Genomic DNA, 20,800 nt, shown 5'->3' with positions numbered 1-20,800 from the left:
TATGTACGAGAATGCTAGAAACCCCTCTTAGTATGACATACTTGGAGTGAGGTATTATCGGTTATTATTTACACGATTAAATCTGATTGGCTGCTCATTCTTGACACCATACCCAATCAGGGACCATTTAGTATATTTATTGGGAACAAATTAAGTGACATGCAATAGTTCTCATAATTAGCTCCCCAATCATGTTTATAAGCCAATCAGTTCCATTTGATGTTTTCACCGCGAAAAAAAATGCATTGTTAGTTTAAACAAAAGTTGAAGGTGTGCACTTACGTAAATGACAGAGGTGAGTCAGATATGGTCAAATAAGTCATATTTTAATAATCCAGTATACAATACTGTATTTGCTCTATTAGTAGTACATGCACTTACGTAAATGACAGAGGTGTGTCTATGGACAAAATAAGTCATATTTTAATGATTCAGTATACAATACAGTATTTACTCTATTAGTAGTGCATGTATTTATGTATATGACAGAGGTGTGTCTATGGTCAAAATAAGTCATATTTCAGTGATCCAGCTAGCATACAGTCAATGTATGCTGAACACAGGCTTGATTATCTTTCATTATCACCAATCCTCGTCCTTGCCCTATCATCACACAGTAGTGCATAGTACATCACACTTTTCTTCTACTTATGTTTATTTTTTTTAATTTTATTACTGGTGTTTAAAACTTTACAGGCTTGTACTAAATAAAGTATTATGTGTTACAAAAACCCATTACACATTGTTAACAGTTTTATTGGAATGTCCAACCTATACTAATAATGCTATAATGGTGTTTTATGACTGTAAACGTCAAAGGTCACTAGTCATGCAGTGTAGTTTGTATACCCAAGTACTGTAAAATACTTTATTTTCGCTTGGAATTAATTTTCCTTATTTTTGATGAAAGAATGGTTCAGTGAAAATAAAATCCATACAAAACACCCCAAAAAGTTTTTTCAGCAAAAATTAATTCCAGCGAAAATAAAGTATTTCACAGTACTGCAGAAACATTAATTATTGACTGTGTTTTAATTTTGATATTTCCACTGATAAATATAAATCTTTTTTTCGATGATAAATGAAATCCATAAAAAATGCATCGTATTTGCTCTATTAGTAGTGCAAACGCTAACGTAAATCGCAGACTTTTCTGTGGTCAAAAAATACTATAATGGTTTAGTATATACAGCCAATGCGACTTTTGCGATATATGCACTTCTATTGGATGTGCCCTTCCCCTAGAATAAACATGGTACTGTAAATGCAATTATTATTCACTGGCTTTTAATTTCGTTATTTTTCGCTGAATCGTAAAATCCACTAAATCAAATCCATGAGAGCACGTGAAAAACAAATGAACTTTAAATATTGTTTTCCCTGTTTACAATCAGACAAAATATGTATAATATGGTTATTATAGGAACACTAGAAAGTATGCAGGCAGGCAGTGCAGGATTGCATCAAACTCCACCTGATACAAACAACTTTATGCATACTTTATTCTCAAGATGACCTTATAAAATTGAACCCTACAAATATTCTATTAAAATACTTGCATAAAAGAGATAGTTATTATACAGGTTGGTTTGGGACTGCCAGAGGGTAAGGTCATAGGTCAAGTATTGAACGTTACCGTCTAATAGGGGTCATAACATTAACAATATCTCCATGTCATGTGAACCATACCTGTAAGCTGCACTCATTGGTGACACTAACACAGAGGAAAGTGTTTTACCAGCAGTATAATAAAGGCAATCTTTGAAAATATTAATTGGTTTAAAAAACCACTGCAGGCATTGAAATAAAGTGCCTTTCCACTAAACAGATCGGAAAATAGACTGTCCTAATCGGCTAAGCCACTAAATCAATATAGGCAAAAATTGTCAAAATTGATTAAAAATATTTTAGAAAAATACATTAAAATAGGCAAAAATGTTCAAGGAGTTAAAGGGCTCAATTTGTTCGGTCTTATTAAAATAGGCAAAAATGTTCAAGGAGTTAAAGGGCTTCATTTTGTTAGGTATTATTAAAATAAGCAAAAATGTTCAAGGAGTTAAAGGGCTTCATTTTGTTAGGTATTATTAAAATAGGCAAAAATGTTCAAGGAGTTAAAGGGCTTCATTTTGTTAGGTATTATTAAAATAGGCAAAAATGTTCAAGGAGTTAAAGAGTTTCATTTTGTTAGGTATTATTTTGCTGAATGCACTATAAAACAAATCCCAATGAATATATAAATTTAAACTAGTGAATTTTAAAACCTAGTGAATATTTTCGCAATATTTAAAGGGGAGCAGAGGTTTGGCTTTTGACACTCTGTACATGAAATTTGAGATCTATAAATGAATTCTGACGATAAAAATAACTTGTATGTGCTGCGAAATGAGCTCAGTATCGTGTATAAAACGGGCTGTGAAGCAGACGACAAATGTCCGCTTTGCCTGGCGTCATTTCGCTTCTAGAGGGCCAGTCAATGATGTCATCAGTGAACACTGAAAATTGAACCAAAAAACATAGCAAATATTTCCTCTTCTTCAGTGCATTGTATCTAGTAATAATTTTAAAACTAATTGTTCATATCTCTTATTGTCTCATATCACATAAAACTTATGGTGACCTCCCCTCCCCATAATTATTTGGTCTGCCCCTTATTGTCCCAAATCACCGATACGTTAAACTAATAATAATCTGCCCTCCCAATTATTTATAGATCTGTCCCTTATTGTGCAATATCACATTAAACTAATGGTGATCTCTCCCCTAATTATTTATAGATCTGTCCCTTATTGTGCAATATCATATTAAACTAATGGTGATCTCTCCCCTAATTATTTATTGGTCTGTCCCTTATTGTGCAATATCATATTAAACTAATGGTGATCTCTCCCCTAATTATTTATTGGTCTGTCCCTTATTGTGCAATATTACATTAAGCTAATAGTGATCTCTCCCCCTATTATTTATTGGTCTGTCCCTTATTGTGCAATATCACATTAAACTAATGGTGATCTCTCCCCTAATTGTTTATTGGTCTGTCCCTCTGTGCAATATTACATTAAACTAATAGTAATCTCTCCCCCTATTATTTATTGGTCTGTCCCTTATTGTGCAATATCACATTAAACTAATGGTGATCTCTCCCCTAATTATTTATAGATCTGTCCCTTATTGTGCAATATCATATTAAACTAATGGTGATCTCTCCCCTAATTATTTATTGGTCTGTCCCTTATTGTGCAATATTACATTAAGCTAATAGTGATCTCTCCCCCTATTATTTATTGGTCTGTCCCTTATTGTGCAATATCACATTAAATTAATGGTGATCTCTCCCCTAATTGTTTATTGGTCTGTCCCTCTGTGCAATATTACATTAAACTAATAGTAATCTCTCCCCCTATTATTTATTGGTCTGTCCCTTATTGTCCCATATTACATTAAACTAATGGTAATCTCTCTCCCTCCCTATTATTTATTGGTCTGTCCCTTATTGTGCAATATTACATTAAGCTAATAGTGATCTCTCCCCTATTATTTATTGGTCTGTCCCTTATTGTGCAATGTCACATTAAACTAATAGTTATCATTCCCTCTAATTATGTATTGGTCTGTCCCTTATTGTGCAATGTCACATTAAACCTCAGACTAGTAATACAACAGACTCGCAACGCGGCGTTTTCTTTTGAAGTAATGCGTGCCACGTTTGTTTAGGTTATCAGTTCTTATCGTACCGAGTAAACGTTACTGAGCAACAAGATTTTCATTAGATCTCACAAAATAACGCGAGATCTATTCATATTACAATCAACTATCACGATGCATCGCGAGACATAAAGACAGGAAGTGGCATAGACGACAGTAGTTGTCAGTGAACTTCGAAAATGGCATTTACGGAAAAATTTGGCAAATCTGAGGACGATAATTACGAGTGGGAAGCTATTTTAGGAGAACATTTTGACGAAGATAATGACAATTTCTCTGAAGAACTTGGCAACCCCTGAGCGATCTCGTGTATTTTATTTTCCCTCTGTGCAATATTACATTAAACTAATAGTAATCTCTCCCCCTATTATTTATTGGTCTGTCCCTTATTGTCCCATATTACATTAAACTAATGGTAATCTCTCTCCCTCCCTATTATTTATTGGTCTGTCCCTCATTGTGCAATATCACATTAAACTAATGGTGATCTCTCTCCCCTATTATTTATTGGTCTGTCCCTTATTGTGCAATATCACATTAAACTAATGGTAATCTCTCCCCTATTATTTATTGGTCTGTCCCTTATTGTGCAATATCACATTAAACTAATGGTGATCTCTCCCCCAATTATTTATTGGTCTGTTCCTTATTGTGCAATGTCACATTAAACTAATAGTGATCTCTCCTCCTATTATTTATTGGTCTGCCCCTTATTGTCCCTATCACATTAAACTAATGGTAATCTCTCCCCTATTATTTATTGGTCTGCCCCTTATTGTCCCATATTTCCAGTACGTTAAACTAATGATAATCTCCCCTCCCTATTATTTATTGGTCTGTCCCTTATTGTCCCTATCACATTAAACTAATGGTGATCTCTCCCCAATTATTTATTGGTCTGTCCCTTATTGTGCAATATTACATTAAGCTAATGGTGATCTCTCCCCCTAATTATTTATTGGTCTGTCCCTTATTGTTCCTATCACATTATGTTGTCTATTCAGTCCATTTAACGTTAATCACTGTCAGTCACTGACACCAAGTACCTATTGTTAATAATCAAAAAGTGTCCATTGGTGGCATGTAAGGGAACTTCTCAAAAAAATCTTAACGAAAAAAAAAGTTTTGCTTCTCTTTATTGTGTTAGTAGGAAACCTAAACCTCAAACATTGTTTTTCAAATTTGGTGAACTGTTTCATAAAAGGAAAAAGTAAGGAAATTTTTTGTTTTCTGTTTCAGAAGTTTTGTAGTTCCAAATCAACTTTTTTAATGCATGTACTCTAAGGCGTTCAAAACATTTAACATCTTGTCGTTGTGGTATTGAATAATCAAATACAAATAAAAAAAAATTAAACTGCGTCGCCGCTATAATTTGTTTAATTTCCCTAGAATGAGAAGCAAAATTTTTTTTTGGCCTTAGCTGATGATCTTGATAGGTTGTTCAGCAATCTAATCCAATTTTAATCTCATAATCCTTATATTCTAAATTACTATTTGGATTAAAAAAAACTGATTTAAAAATTTAAAGTTGTAACATTTGAAATGTAAAATATTGAGAAGCCCCCTTAAAATGTACCTGTTTGAACAGAACACAGACAGTGTAAACTTGTAATGTGTGAACTAAACACAATAATTTATGTCGTGAGCCAGTAGTGGGGTGGAGGTTAGAATGTTGGCATGGCGCCATCGCTTTAATAACCTAGTTACAAGCAGACAATGTTAAAAAACCTGTTGTATTGTCTATTGTTTCACTGTCTATCGCACCGTGGAGGGTAACAGTGGTGTCTTCCACGCTGTTAACACAGATGGAATAGTTACTTTGATACAAGATTCTTTCGTCTGTTTGCTATACTCTTCGCTTTCCTTGTATCTAGATGTCCGCTTCTCCTTGTCGGAATTTTCAGATTATACACCTGTTCAGTACATGGAATTATATATACTTCAACGTCAACTGCGTTCGCATCGCTAAGGTTTCCTCTTTACCACTCTTCGTACGATCTGCCCACGGATTAATCTACTCGTATACTTGCCTGGACCAAATTAATTTAGCCGTTCTCGTTTCCGAAATAACTCAAATTTTCGATCAGCTGATTACTATGGACGCTTGTGTAACCAAATAACAATTTACGGTTTGAAATATTTTAATTATATTGACATCGTTTCGACATTTTGATATTGCTACTGTGTCGTCATCCATAATCTACCGATATTAAATGGAAATAAAATTATAAAAATGTGACCCGCTGAAACAGTGTTATAAATAATATATGTAGCGTAGTGGTTTGAACTGAACCGAACTTTGTGACCCCGTGGGATTCGTTTTTTAAAATTCTGTGGATGTGAAACATACATAGCTGCCAAACCATGTATAACACAATGAGAAGGTATGCCATGTTTCCACCGGCTTTCAGATTGCAAGGTAAAGTTATTTATTTATTTTCCTACCAGCGAAAAAATTCTTGCATTCTGATTGTCGACTACTTTGAGAATTTTCTTTTTGAACAGTTTTTTATTTATTTATTTTTTTCCAAGCAGCAAAACAAATTATTCTGTACACACATTCTGTACAATCACATTGAAAATTGAAACTTTTTGTAAAATGTACCGGAATGACAATTTGCAAAGGGGACCTACAATTATAAAACTGAAGTATGGGAATCATTTTGACCTACCCTCCCCTGTCCAAAGAACAAAAAAAAAATAGACAGAGTGCGGGATTTTATTATTTTGTTGCATTGCAGTCCAGTTTTGCAAGTGATCTAGATACACGCAGTGTGTAGCAGAGCTGTCTGGATACAATTTCACTGTCTGAAATCAATTCATATATACCGGTACTGGGGTAGTTGGGATATTAGACTCGGTCGAGTCCATAATAATTTGGATTTAGCGAGAACGTGGAATTGGAGATGCCTGATTATCGGTATATAATATTGTATATTTTGGAAATATATTCTCTATATTGTTAATTACAGTAATATTAAACAGCTTTACATTTTTCACCACCACAAATTCACAAAATAGTTTATAGTCTGCATTTTCTTTCAGAAGATTGGGACAAAAATAGTCAAATTTTTTGAGTAAAAACTGAAAATTGACTCAAATTTTGTCTGTTGAATTCAAAATTAGAGTTCATTACCAGAAATATTGAAGAAGAATTCGGGTGCGAAAGTCTGGTGGTGAAAAAATTAAGTTTGCAAAGTTAGAATTCAATATTTTGTGGTAGCAAAAATGTCATTGAGGTTTTTTAGTCAGAGAATCACGATAATTTTCATCTCTTTGTAGTTGTCAAATGGTAAAAAATACTAACGTAAGTACAAATTTGATGTACCGTTTCCGGTACAGATCTCCATGTACCATTTTGTTTGCAAAAACTGTTAACAATAGATACATAAAACAATAGCCAGTGACACAACAGATTGCTAAACAATAACTCAAAGCAAAACAATCAACAGGCTATGAAGCAGTGATCTGATTATACTTACAATATAACAATAGATAACTTAAACAATAACAGTGGAAAGTAATGGATTGATTGTTATACAATGGTAGACAAGACAATAGAAATTCTGTTGTACAGAACTGTCTTTACAAATACTTGTTGTAGTAGTCCTGGCCTTTGTACGGTATATTTTCATAATCCTCTTGTAGTTGAACTTGAAACAAACAACTGGCCTATGTCATGGGCATTTTAGGTACTGTAAAATACTTTATTTTTAGCTGGATTTAATTTTGCTGAAAAGATGTTTTGTAGGGAGTTTGTTTTCACTGATTTTTGGTGAGTTGAATGTAAAATGTTTTAACCAAATAACCCCTTCAGTGAAAATAAAGAAAAGTAAATTTCAATCGATAACAGTATTTTACAGTATTCCCCTTAAAGATTAGAATCTGGTGAACTTCTCATAGCTTAATCCCTGACTTTCCCAATTTTTATTTCTTCTCGACACTGGAGCACGGTGAAATAAAGATAGTCTTGTTTACAAAGATACAGAAAAAAAAACAAATTAATAAAACTTTTACTAAAGCACATCACTTTGTTCAAGAATTATTTTTTTTTTAAACAATTACGTAATTATCATTTATAATTTCTCATTAGATACATAATGGTTACTGATAGATTATTAGTTCATTGATTTCAGATTTATAGAAACCCATTCTACAACAACAATTCCCAGGACATTAATGTTATTCTTCAACTTCACTTTATAAAGTTTAGACCACAGTCCCTCTATAGATGTGTTTAGACTAACCGATCACTGTGCATTAAATTGTCATTTAAAAAAAAAAAAAAGTTTAGACTAACTATTTTTAGAAATTTCGGTTAAAAACATTTTGCACTTTTTCATGTATTTTTTTTTTACTAATTTTGAATCAAATAGATATAATTCTGTGGATTGTGCTAAAAATTAAATGCCTCGGCTGTCAAGGATTCAAACCATTATTAATCATGTGGATTGTATTTTATCAGTGGATTTTGAGCTTGGATCAAAAACAAATATTTTTTTTAATAATAAAAAAAAGATTATTAATTTATACCTGAGCTTTAATATTTCGGCCTATTGCTGCATTGGGTAAATTGGAGAAAACGCCCCACAAACCAACCAACCACACCATGTAAAGGGCTAGTGACATACACCCCTATAAAAATGTAGTAATTAAATCTAAACATTAAACATTATTTGTAAGGATTTATCTCTCATGAAATTAAGGCAGTTTAGTTTACCATATTTGTTCAATTAGAAGCGCATATACAATAGAAGTTTTTTTTGCATAAACATTCCTTAAAATTGACTAATTTGCATAAACATTTCCATAAAACTTTTTAATTTGCATAAACATTTACTTAAAATTTATTAATTTCTATAAACATTTACTTAAAATTGACTAATTTGCATAAACATTTCCATAAAGCCACTTTAATTTGCATAAACATTTACTTAAAATTGACTTATTTGCAAAACATTTCTTAAAATTGACTAATTTGCATAATCATTCCTTAAAATTGACTAATTTGCATAAACTTTTACTTATAATTGACTAATTTGCATAAACATTTCCATAAAACTTCTTAATTTGCATAAACATTTCCATAAAACTTCTTAATTTGCATAAACATTTACTTAAAATTTATTAATTTGCATAAACATTTACTTAAAATTGACTAATTATCATAAAAAAAGTTATTAAATTAAATTATGATTAGGTAAGTTTATCGAAAATGTAAAATATGGTATATTTTACCAGAATTTTAAAGGAAGCAATTTTTTTTCTAAAATTAAAAAAAAAGTCATAAAATTAGTTAACTAGTCTCAGTGTGTATTTGTACATTGGTTCATACCAACTTAATGATAACAGTGCGCAAACAATTACGATAAGACTTACTGATGTTAGGTCAGCCATGAATGACATGTTATGAAGTACTTGACTGCTACCTGGTGACTACACTAGGAATAGATATGTAAATAGTTAAACATACCTCCCACTGTGTTATTTCACTATAGGCAAAGCAGGTACTGTAAAATATTCTCACTTGGAATTAATTTTCGCTGAAGGAATGAATCAGTGAAAATAAAATCCAGTCAATATACCTTTTCTCCTATGTTTTACATTTAACTTGTCAAAAATCAGTGAAAATAAATTCAATACAAAACACCCAAAAAGTCTTTTCAGTAAAAATAAATTTCAGCTAAAATAAAGTATTTTACAGTACTCAACAAGACTGGCCCAGCCATGGCTATTTTGTTGTTTTATATTGAAGATAATTTACAGTCTAGTTCATGGTCAATTAACATATTGTTTGTGCCCATCTAATGATCAATGTACACTATCTGAATTTAATTCTGTGATAGAAAAAAAAAAAAATTGTTTGTGGAAGCACTCGTACATACCTATGTCCTATATAAATTTTGCCCAACATTTTTTACTTGCAAAATATCATTAACCTTTTCATCCCCAGTTTCCTCTTTTCATCCCAAATTCACAAAATGGTCCTGTTTATTGTCTGCACTTACCTTCAAAAGATTGGGAGAAAAAATAGCCAAATTTTTTGAGTAAAAACTAAAAATTTACTCAAGTTTTATCTGTTGGCTTCAAAGTTATGCAGAAAAATTTGGGCAAGAAAGTCTGGTGGTGAAAAGATGCATTATTTTTTCGCTGGATTTTAATCTCCTTATTTTGCTGATAAGTAAATCTACTTGAACAAGTGAAATAACATTACAATTCATTGTTTCCTTGACAAAATTCATGAAATTAAAACAGTGAATATGCTCAAACCATCAAAATAGTGAAAATAAATGATTTTACAGTATATTATTAACAAATATGTGTTGTAATTACCAATATTTGTTTTTCTCATTAATTGTAAGATTAAATATATCCTTTCATGCAGTCTATCATCGGGATTGCCGTTCTTATTAAATACAATTCATTCCTTTTGTGATTTTACCCCCAGTACTGGATTATTAAAATATGACTTATTTTTACCATAGACACACTTCTGTAATACCAGATAGGGGATTTTCCATTCAACTCTGAGATTTTGCATATTGTAAAAAAGACATGAGCCAAACAAACGTCCACCACAAAAATTCAAAAATTTTGATTTCGAACTTCTTTGTTTCATAACTCAAAGTCAAAAGACTGATCTTTTATAGGGAAATATTGTGTTTGAATACCCTTATTTCATTGAAATTGACCATCATCAAATGTGTACAGCACATTATTGAGCGTAGAAGCATCCCCCAAAATACTTTCGCGTTTGTCAATTCCCACGTGATGTTTGACCTTTGTTTGTCCTGTTTTTACGTTCGATTTCATGCATAACATGGGATCTCGCAGTGAACGAAAAATAAACTACTGTAAAATGAATAATTTTCACTAGGTTTTAAATTCATGGTTTTATCATTTAGATAATGTGTTCTATGCTCAATTTTACATATTCACTGGGTTTTAATTTAGCGCATTTTCCATTCAGCGAAATAAACAAAATTAAAACCCAGTGAATAATTAACCCCTTTACAGTATTTATGTAATGTACTTTGAGGTAATTTGTATAGAATTTATTTTCATCAGTTACAAATCTTAATCAGAAATCACCTCAACTTGCCAAATCATCAACATACAAATCAATTTCTGGCGAAAAATATTACTGCAAACTATCTTTTCTTGGAAAAAGCATCAACACACAACCTGTCACCCCTACTGGGAAAATAGAACAACTAACACAACCTACTTCCCCTGCAGTAAAATGGAACAGTTCATTGATTCACCTTATATGGTATGACAATTTCTGATGTTTTGTTTTGTATAGAATTAAAGAAGGAACATGAAGGCGTTGTTATCGAGTTGAAAAGACAACACAGTGGTGAAATAGAACGACTGAAAGGAGAGTATGAAGAGAAAATTAGGAAATTGGAGGTAAGAAATAACAAATTGAGAGTATCAGTGGTTCATATAAAATAAGGCCCCTTAACTTTTAATTTTTGAGGAACAAGTCTCCTTAACCTTACATGGTTAATGCATTCATTTACATTAAAAAATTATTTAAATTCACCAAAACATCACACATCATGTTATGAAGTATTGTATCTCATTTCCATAATTTATTCATGTTGCATACATCTAATTTGCATAATTTAAACATGTTTACATAATAATTTACATAATGTAACAATTTGCATACATCTCACTTACATAAAGTAAACAGGAGTAAATAATCAATTTACATACATCTACATACAAATTACATAACTAATTTGCATGCATCTAATTTGCATAATGTGACATCATTTACACACATCTCATTTACATACAATTTACATATATATTCCTAGTTTGCATATATCTCATTTGCATAAAATTTACATATTTGTTACAGGCCACCATTCAGGCACATCTGGTAAATGACATTACGTTGTATCCATGTTTCCTAGCAACCGCATCACATCGCATGCTTGTTGCTTAGTGATAACAGCACACCATGCACTATTCTTGCAACCAAATTGCAAAGCACATTGCAATGCATTTGCCAAATAAATAAATTGTACTGTAAACTGCTTTAATTTAATGGTTTAAACTGATTATGTGTGAAATTGAACATAAAAAACAGGACAAACAAATGTTGTGGTATGTTAGTGGCATCAAAACATCACATGGAACAAACATGAAACTATTTTGTGAGTGTTTCCATGTGGTATTTTGATGAAGTAAGGGTATCTCAAAAAGTTGAAAACTGAAAAATATTCTCAGCATTACAGACTTTTGTGATTTTTGTCACAAAATTGAAGCAGTTTACACTATTAAATTAAAATATTCATCATTAATATTTACATAATTATTTCCTTACCTAATGATGAATATTGTTGTAGATGTGTTGGTCAGGAATAGGCTGGGTTGTGCTAGCTGTTTGCTAATACTGTATAGGTATTAATTATTCACTGGGTTTTAATTTTACTGTTTTCACTGATAAGTAAAATCCACTAAATTAAATCTATGTGAACATGTAAAGTAAAATAAAACTCATTGTTTCCTTGACAAATTCATAAAATTTAAAACACAGTGAATATGCTCAAAACATCAAAATCGTGAAATTAAATGTCAGTGAAAATAATCTGCTAAATTAAGTCCATGTGAAATAACAATACAACTCATTGTTTTGCTACCAAATTTGTGAACTTAAAACCCAGTGAAATTGCTCAAAACATCAAAATAGTGAAATTAAATACCGGTGAAAATAAATGGTTTTACAGTAACTAATAGAATTCACAAAAAAGCAGAATAATATGCTATTCTGTTTTTCAGCACCTTGTACTTGTAAGAATTCTTTTTTTTAGAAATTATTCAGAATATTGTCAAAGATGTATTGTCACAACATATTCTGAAAGTACTGATCAGAATTATTTTGCTAATTCAAGATGTCGCTGAATTGAAATAATGTATATCCTCACAATGAGAGCTAAATTTAGTCAAATACGGTAAAATGAAATCTTGCTATTTTAACACATTTTGTAGCATATTAAAAGTAATATTTTTTGACCAGAAATTGAGTTGTATACGCTATTTTTATGATTTGGCAAGCTCAGGTGATGACTGATTCTGAAATCAAAGCCCAATAAAAATTTAACGAATTGCAGTAAAGAAAGTGTAGAGCACTGTATGGTTGTCATAGTTTTGTGGCGTAAACGTTAATTGCGCCACTCGTACTATTAGAGTACGTGACAGTACAGCAGTACATTGTATATCAACACGATGTGTAAGAGACTATGTAATCCATTACCACTGAATGCATGTCACACCCCACATATGTGGTAGATAATGTCACTCATCTTTCCATCTTTTCTGTCACATCACCATGGCAACCATCATCACCTTCATCTACATCATCAAGGCGAAAATCAAAGAAATGGTAAGAGTTCATCAGTATTACTCTGTCTTCTTTGTTAATACCGCGAATTTTTTTTTCCTGTTTTGATTGTCTTTTATTATGTCTTGGTAAGATTCGTTCGTTCGTTCGTTCGTATAGTAGTGTATATAGTGTAAATAATTGGACATGTAGTGTATGAGATAAGCAGTATTCAGTGATGATGTATATAGTAGTGTATGTAGTGTAAATAATTATACAACATGTAGTGTATGGGTGTATAGTATAATTAGACATGGTTTAATACGAGTTCCATTCCGCAAGCTGGCTTTCGTCTCTACTTCATAGTTTGGACTTTCTGCTTTCGTTCATTGGAGGTGGTCACACTTTTGTCACCATCAGTTTATGTACTGACTTTGACTCCTTGGTTACACATCACATTAATCAAATTCTAAATGAGGGGAAAATGACTTTTAACAGTCACTTCAGCCCGTAATCCACCACCCTTGGGGGGAATGCAGTGGCAGGTGCATGTAAGCGCTGCAATTATTGTAACATGGTTTTCTAAGAAAATAAAGCATTTTGGGATCATTACCAACAAGCGTGTAATTTTAAAGTAGTTTGAGCCAAATTTAAATTTTGAACTACATACAACATTGTGCCTGATTGGTTACCCAACCCTAACACCTAACAATTGGACCAATCCGAGAACAGCTTGTTTGTTGATAGGTTTTTTCACTGTGTGGTATATACTGTAAAATACTTAATTTTAGCTGGAATTAATTTTCGCTGAAAAGACTTTTTAAGTATTTTGTAAGAAATTTATTTATTTGTATGGAATTTATTGATGATTTTTGATGAGTTGAATGTAAAATATAGGAAAAAAGGTATATTCGCTGGATTTTATTTTCACTGAATCATTCCTTCAGCGAAAATAGCAAAAATTAATTCCAAGCGAAAATAAAGTATTTTACAGTATATGACTTGACTGCATGTTACTGCACTTGCACAGGTGGTGGTGGTGGTGGTGGTGGTGGTGGTGGTGGGGGGGGGGGGAGGGGTTATTGTGAATAGAAGAACGTTGTTCAAATTTAAACGACTTTCTCGTCATCTTGACTTAATACTGCCCCTCCTGATCCTTTAATGGCAGATTACTTGCAAGTTAAGACTCTCTGGAATGCCGCTAACAACATCGGTCTTGCGTCAACAACATCGGTCAATATATACTCAATAATTGAGATTTTGTGGAGCGGAAAGTTTACTGTATAAATAAAAAAAAAAGAATTGAATGAAAGAAACGTAGAATTGAAATGTCAGACTAATTCTACTGTGTTGTGTGTGTGTTGGCACCCCAGGTAGATATTGTCCTGGCAAGTCTAACTTATTTTAATTTCAAAAGTGTCTCAGAATTCCAGCATGGACATGAGAGGGTATAATTGTCGTTGAGGGGGAGTGTAGATTGGCCTGTGGTTCATGTGTACTTTTAAAAATCTGTGTAATGGAAGTTAAAAGCATTAGACAATTATCATTGCAATAATTATAATTATTCGATGCACTAGAATAAAAGTTCCTGGTTTTGGGAGGATTTAAAAAAAAAATTCAATGAGATTATTCAAACATTACTTATTTTCACAGTATTTTCAACACCGCCCCCGCAAAAAAAAAAAATGTTGTGAGCGACTCTATTTGAACTGACCTGCATACCCATGACTAGAAATTTATTCACGAATTGAAAAATAGAATGCAAGATGTATTAAGTATGTTTATGCATGGGTAACAACGCAAGGGAAAACATGTTGACAGTGTTAAACTGTGAGATAAGCCACCCGGGGGTGGGGGTTGTGGTTAAAGGCGGCAGTCGTCGTGCCGCGTCTTGTTCGATATTGGACTCATAGCGACGTGTAGCGACGCGTGTAAAATACATTGTTTATTTACATGACATTCGAACACGCGCTGCGCGAGGACCACCACGCTTTAAGACAATACTCTCTATAGCTGACTCAATGGTAGATGAATATAGGGTATGAATAGGTGTGAACACTGACTTAAAAATAAACCTGTCACTGCGACCACCTATACTAATAATATTAATTTAATAATAATATTGTACTAATATCTTTATTGCATCCTTTAAAAAAAATATATATATATGTATATAAATGAATATAATAGTTAAAAAGGAAAATTCAATATTACAAAGTTAAAAAATGTTAACAAAATCATCTATGAATAGAACACAGGTTAAGCCTGCTGATGAGGTACTGTAAAATACTTTATTTTAGCTGGAAATAATTTTTACTGAAAATACTTTTTTGGTGTTTCGTATGGAAATTATTTTCACTGATTTTTGGCGAGTTGAATGTAAAATATAGGAAAAAAAAGTTTATTCGCTGGATTTTATTTTCACTGAATCATTCCTTCAGCGAAAATAGCGAAAATTAATTCCAAGTGAAAATAAAGTATTCTACAGTATATTCAAGTTCTCCAATAGAAATGCACATAAACAAAAACGCACATGTGCGACTACCGTTACCCTCACTACCAGCAACAGTTGCTTTTTTTTTTCAGTGTTATTAACACCTGTCTTACTGATTAGACTCTAAGATAACAAAACTCTGGATTTGATTACTGTCAAGTATTAATTCCAGTAGAGTGCTCCCTCTGTGTCAGCCAGGGGCAAAATCTAATTATAGCAGACCATTACTTCTCAATAGTGTCATAGCAGCTGGAATTTTTCAGAATATCTGGTGTGATTTTGTTGATACCTGAGCTCTGAAATACATGGTTTTTTTTTTTTCATAGTTTTGTTTTCATTTTTTTTATTCTTGTTGTCTTTTTATCTGTAGTTGTTTCTTTATTGTTCTCTCTACCAAAATCCCACACTGGGGATACAGTTTCTTTTTGTGTGTATGTGTGTACGTATGCAGTGACTGGTAGATGAGAACCGACTATTCGCTTCCGAAGATTAAACAACGGCGATGTTTTCTGTTGTTGATATTAAATTTATACATGTATGGTGTGATTTGTTGATATCCATGCTCTGGAATACATGTTTTTTTTTTTTCCATAGTTTTGTTCTCATTCTTCCAGTGCTGTTTTTTTTTTATTTGTAGTTTTACTTTATTGTTCCTTGTACAAAAATCCTACACTGGGATAAAGTTTCTATAGGTTGTCGTACTTTTTGTATGAGTGTGCAGTGACTGGTTGGCGAGATCTGGTCATTCACTTCCAGAATTTCTCACCCAAATTTCGACTGCACTTTTTTCTTATATTTTTCAATATTTTTGAAAATGAGCCATAATTTTCGAGTGAACATAAAAAATGTGAGTCAATTCTCACTTTTCACTTTAAAACTGTGGCTATTTTTGTCCTAAACTTTTGAAGGAAATTGCAGATTGCAAACAGGACTATTTTGTGAATTGGTGATGAGAAGAGGGAACTGGCAGTGAAAAGGTTTAAACCAGGTTGCCTATGTGTTATTTAGAGTGGTCTCGAAACAGATTGGTGATTTTTGATAGTGAGTGATTGTATTTTTAAACATTCTGTGCTACAGAAAAAAAACCCACATTGTACAGGCAGGAGACAGGTTTAATCGACAACAAATGGAGAATGACACAAAAGTCTACAATTACAGAACTGTTTGAATTTGTTAGACAGCAACATTTCGTAATTGTTAACCCCTTGGGCACCATTGTCAACTTTTAGCACTGTCAACAAAACAATTTGTAGTCTGCTCCTCCCCACATAAAATGTTGATAAAAATTGACAAATCTTTTGGTCAAAAAATGAAAGAAATATCTAAACTTGTCTTTATGGTCCAAAATGGTGATGAAATTTAGTGAAAATTTTACAAAATGTGAAAATATTTGCATTTAATTTTGGGCAGGAAAGCTATCTGGCACTCAAAGAGTTGAAATAGGTCTTACATGATGCCAATAGTGTGACCTTCACACAATGGTTAGAAGTCAACCTACTCTACCTGGTTAATATTTATCCAAGTCATTGAGGTGATGGTCCATGGTGCAATTACCTGGGGGATGTTGTGGGGAATAGACCATTGTGGTTTAGGGGGTGTAGCTAGTCTGTGGGAGGGTGTGTGTTAGGAGGTAGTTCTACCTGTTGCATAGGGTAATTACCTGAGCAATGGTTAAGATTTTGGGATGTTATGAGGAATAGACCATTGTGGTTCAGGGGGTGTACCTATCCTGTGGGAGGGTGTATGTTAGGAGGTAGTTCTACCTGTTCTACCTGTTGCATGGTGCAATTACCTGGGGGAGATCACTTTAGGGGATGTTGTGGGGAATAGACCATTGTGATTTAGGGGGTGTAGCTAGCCTTTGGGAGGTTGTGTGTTAGGAGGTAGTTCTACCTGTTGCATGGTGTAATTACCTGAGCGGTGGTTAAGATTTACAGAGTTACGAGGAATAGACCATTGTGGTTCAAGGGGGTGCTGTTAGTTTATGGGAGGGTGTGTGTTAGGAGGTAGTTCTACCTGTTGCATGGTGTAATTACCTGAGGGATGGTTAAGATTTATAGAATTACGAGGAATGGACCATTGTGGTTCAAGTGGGTGCTGTTAGTTTATGGGAGAGTGTGTGTTAGGAGGTAGTTTCAACTTGTTGCATGTAATTTTCTGAGGGGTGGTTACATTTAGAGATGTTACCAGGAATAAACCATTATGGCTCAGGGGATGTAGCTAACCTATGAGAAGGTGAGAGTAAGGTGGTTGTTCTACATTGCTCTACCTTTTAAATATGCTTCCAAGTACTAAATGCATAGGGTGTAATTACCTAGCTGGAAGTTATGTTTTATATGGATAGACCATTTAGACCATTGTGATGGATAGGGGTGCAGCTATCTAGTGGAAGGGTGAAAAAAAAATTGTGAATACTTTATTTTTGCTTCTAGCTAATTTTCTCTATTTTCGCTGAAGGAATGATTTAGTGTAAATAAAATCCAGCGAATATACCTTTTTTCCCTGTATTTTACATTAAACTCATCAAAAATCAGTGAAAATAAATTCCAAACAAAATACCCAAAAAGTCTTTTCAGCGAAAATTAATTCCAGCTAAAATAAAGTACATGTATTTTACAGTATATTTGTCTCCAGTAACACTCTTTGGCTTTGTTTGTTCTTGAAGGTTTGTTACATTGTAGGTATGTTTGTCTTATGGATACCCCCTCCCCAATACTCCCAAAATAAAAATGAGAAAGTGAGGCCATAATATTTATTTTTAATTTATTTTATTGTAATGTGACGTTTTTATATTTTCAAAGTTGGAATTATTATGCAAATGATAGAATGAAATACCATGCCCCCTCCCCCAGAGTTTATAAGGGTCTGCCCCTTACCTACCGAAAATTTAGTTGAGTGTGCTTATGTGTTTTGAAACGCAGTGTTGCAATTTTGTTTGTGAAATTTAACATGACTCCCTAACTTGTCATTCATTCACACCGACTTCATATCAAATTTAATACTACACACAAAAACACAAAAACACAATAACACATGGCAATGCTTTGTTGATGTAATCCACTACTGTTATAGTCAGTGACAATATATGGTGTAATTACATACCACACTCATTTGCATAAAGCTTTAGTTACGCTACACCAATTAACATAATGCCTAGTTACCTGGCGTGGGATAATACCACTTCCTTCGTGTTTCACACTGAATTTACCTCATGCATGAAAAGTTATCGTGTTTGACAATTCAAAGGTAATATTAATATTCTTAAACTACATTAGGGTTGTGTTATTCCGTAATGACTGTTGTTTGTTATCTGTCTGTTTCTGATTTCCAGTTAAGTGGTTTTGTGCAAACATTGCTATTATATCATGCTACAGTCAATGTCATGCCCGACTCGCCCCACCCCAGGCTGAGTTTTATGAGGTTATATGAGTTTTACCTGTAGACAAGGGGTGGTGGTGAGGGTTGGGGAAAATGCCAAGTTTAGTGTCCCTATGTCATATCCACTGTTAAAAATACTATTTGTACTACAGACTTCATTATATAATCAAAAAGAATACAGTTTAACTACTGTAAAATACTTTATTTTAGCTGGAATTAATTTTCGCTGAAAAGACTTTTTGGGCGTTTTGTATGGAATTTATTTTACTGATTTCTGACGAGTTGAATGTAAAATATAGGAAAAAATGTATATTCGCTGGATTTTATTTTCACTGAATCATTCCTTCAGCGAAAATTAATTTCAAGCGAAAATAAAGTATTTTACAGTATCAGTTTAATAATCCGGTACATACTGTGGAATATTTTATTTTCGCTTGGAATTAATTTTCGCTGAAGAAATGATTTAGTGAAAATAAATTCCATACAAAACACCAAAAAAAGTCTATTCAGTGAAAATTAATTCCAGCTAAAATAAAGTATTTTACAGTAGTAATCTTTGGTTAATTATATGCGTTTTATTGGAAATATGCTTCTAATGCAGTACGATAAATGCAGTGCAGACTTTACTCATTTTTGGCAAAATATCACATTTCTGTCATTTTGAATGATTTTTTAAATTAATTTAGGGTAAAACAGACAGGTATTATGGCTTTAAAAAGATTTAATCAAAAGTTGTGGTCAATATTTACATTGGAAATCAGCTGACAGTAGCAAACAATAGAATGTTGTAATGTGAGTTGATAACACCAGTAGAAAGGTTTGAAATCTGAGCTAGTAACACTGTATTTCTTATAAGTAGTTTTCAGTTTTGCTAATTCTGTGTCAATGTCTTGTATAGACGTGCAGTTATCGCTGTATGCAAGGTATTTAACGTATATTCTTCAAAATACAGAATAGCTATATGCCCTCAAGTTGGCTACCCGAACTCGAAATATTGACCCTGTTCCAGGAAAATTTGTTGGTGAAAATGATTATATCCAGGATGAAAAATTATTGTGTTTTTTTAAAAAAATTACATTTTTGTAAAGTTTCGTTCAAATTTAACTACCATGTAATTCTTTTTTAATTGATTAAAATCTGTCACATTTTTTTTGAAAAAGTTGACCCATATTTAGATATTTTTAGGGGAAGTAATCCATTTGTATGGCATGTATATTTTCCCCATGTAAATGCAATTTTAGAGAATTCGACTCACTGCAATAATAGCTAGAATAATAACAACTTTTTTTGAATTGGCTTACATAAAATTCTGAAATATGCATGTTTTACAGTATTCAAAAAATATCAGTAGAAACAAGCGATGACTTCTATGTTCAGAAGTGTCACTTGGCACAAAAATAAAAAAAAGCAATTCTCAGTTCCTATGGTATTCACCCATTGCATATATAATTTTTCAATTCAGACAAAAAATTTAAAAAGTTGTAGAGGTCATAGGTCATCAAGTCTTTGAGTTCATTGGTTGATGGGATTCATTCGCAGAGAAGCATAAAAGATAACTATAAAAAGCTTGTGCAAAGTTTACACACCATTATTGAAATGATCTGTTTCCATGGTAACCAGTAAATCAAAAATTTGTATCATCTAAATTATTATCCCTCCATAATTTTTTTTTTATTTATTTGTTGTCAATATTGAACAATAACTATTGGCAGCTGAATATTTTATATTGGGGGAAGGGGGGGGTCAGCGTTTGCTGCCCTCGCTATGACTTGTGATTGCATATTGGTATAAGTGACTGTTGATGACAGGTGGTCGTAATAATATGTAAATTACGTCTGTGTTGATGACAGGTGGTCGTAATAATATGTAAATTACGTCTGTGTTGATGA

The 20,800-nt window shown here is 32.7% G+C and overlaps 1 protein-coding gene across 1 annotated transcript in view; it reads left to right on the top strand.

The window, feature by feature from the left end:
• LOC102802324 (uncharacterized) overlaps window positions 1–20,800 on the top strand; it is a 94,888-nt gene that overhangs the window by 30,199 nt on the left and 43,889 nt on the right. The window contains exons 10-12 of the mRNA XM_085494554.1: window positions 11,009–11,115; window positions 11,576–11,596; window positions 13,085–13,102. Coding sequence (XP_085350680.1) covers window positions 11,009–11,115; window positions 11,576–11,596; window positions 13,085–13,102 — 146 coding nt within the window. The remainder of the gene's footprint in view (window positions 1–11,008; window positions 11,116–11,575; window positions 11,597–13,084; window positions 13,103–20,800) is intronic.

The sequence above is a fragment of the Saccoglossus kowalevskii genome, chromosome 20, assembly GCF_978046115.1.
Source record: "Saccoglossus kowalevskii chromosome 20, keSacKowa6.1, whole genome shotgun sequence".
NCBI classification, from domain to species: domain Eukaryota; kingdom Metazoa; phylum Hemichordata; class Enteropneusta; family Harrimaniidae; genus Saccoglossus; species Saccoglossus kowalevskii.
Note: the sequence above shows the minus strand (reverse complement) of the source record. Positions and strands in the feature narration are given on the sequence as shown.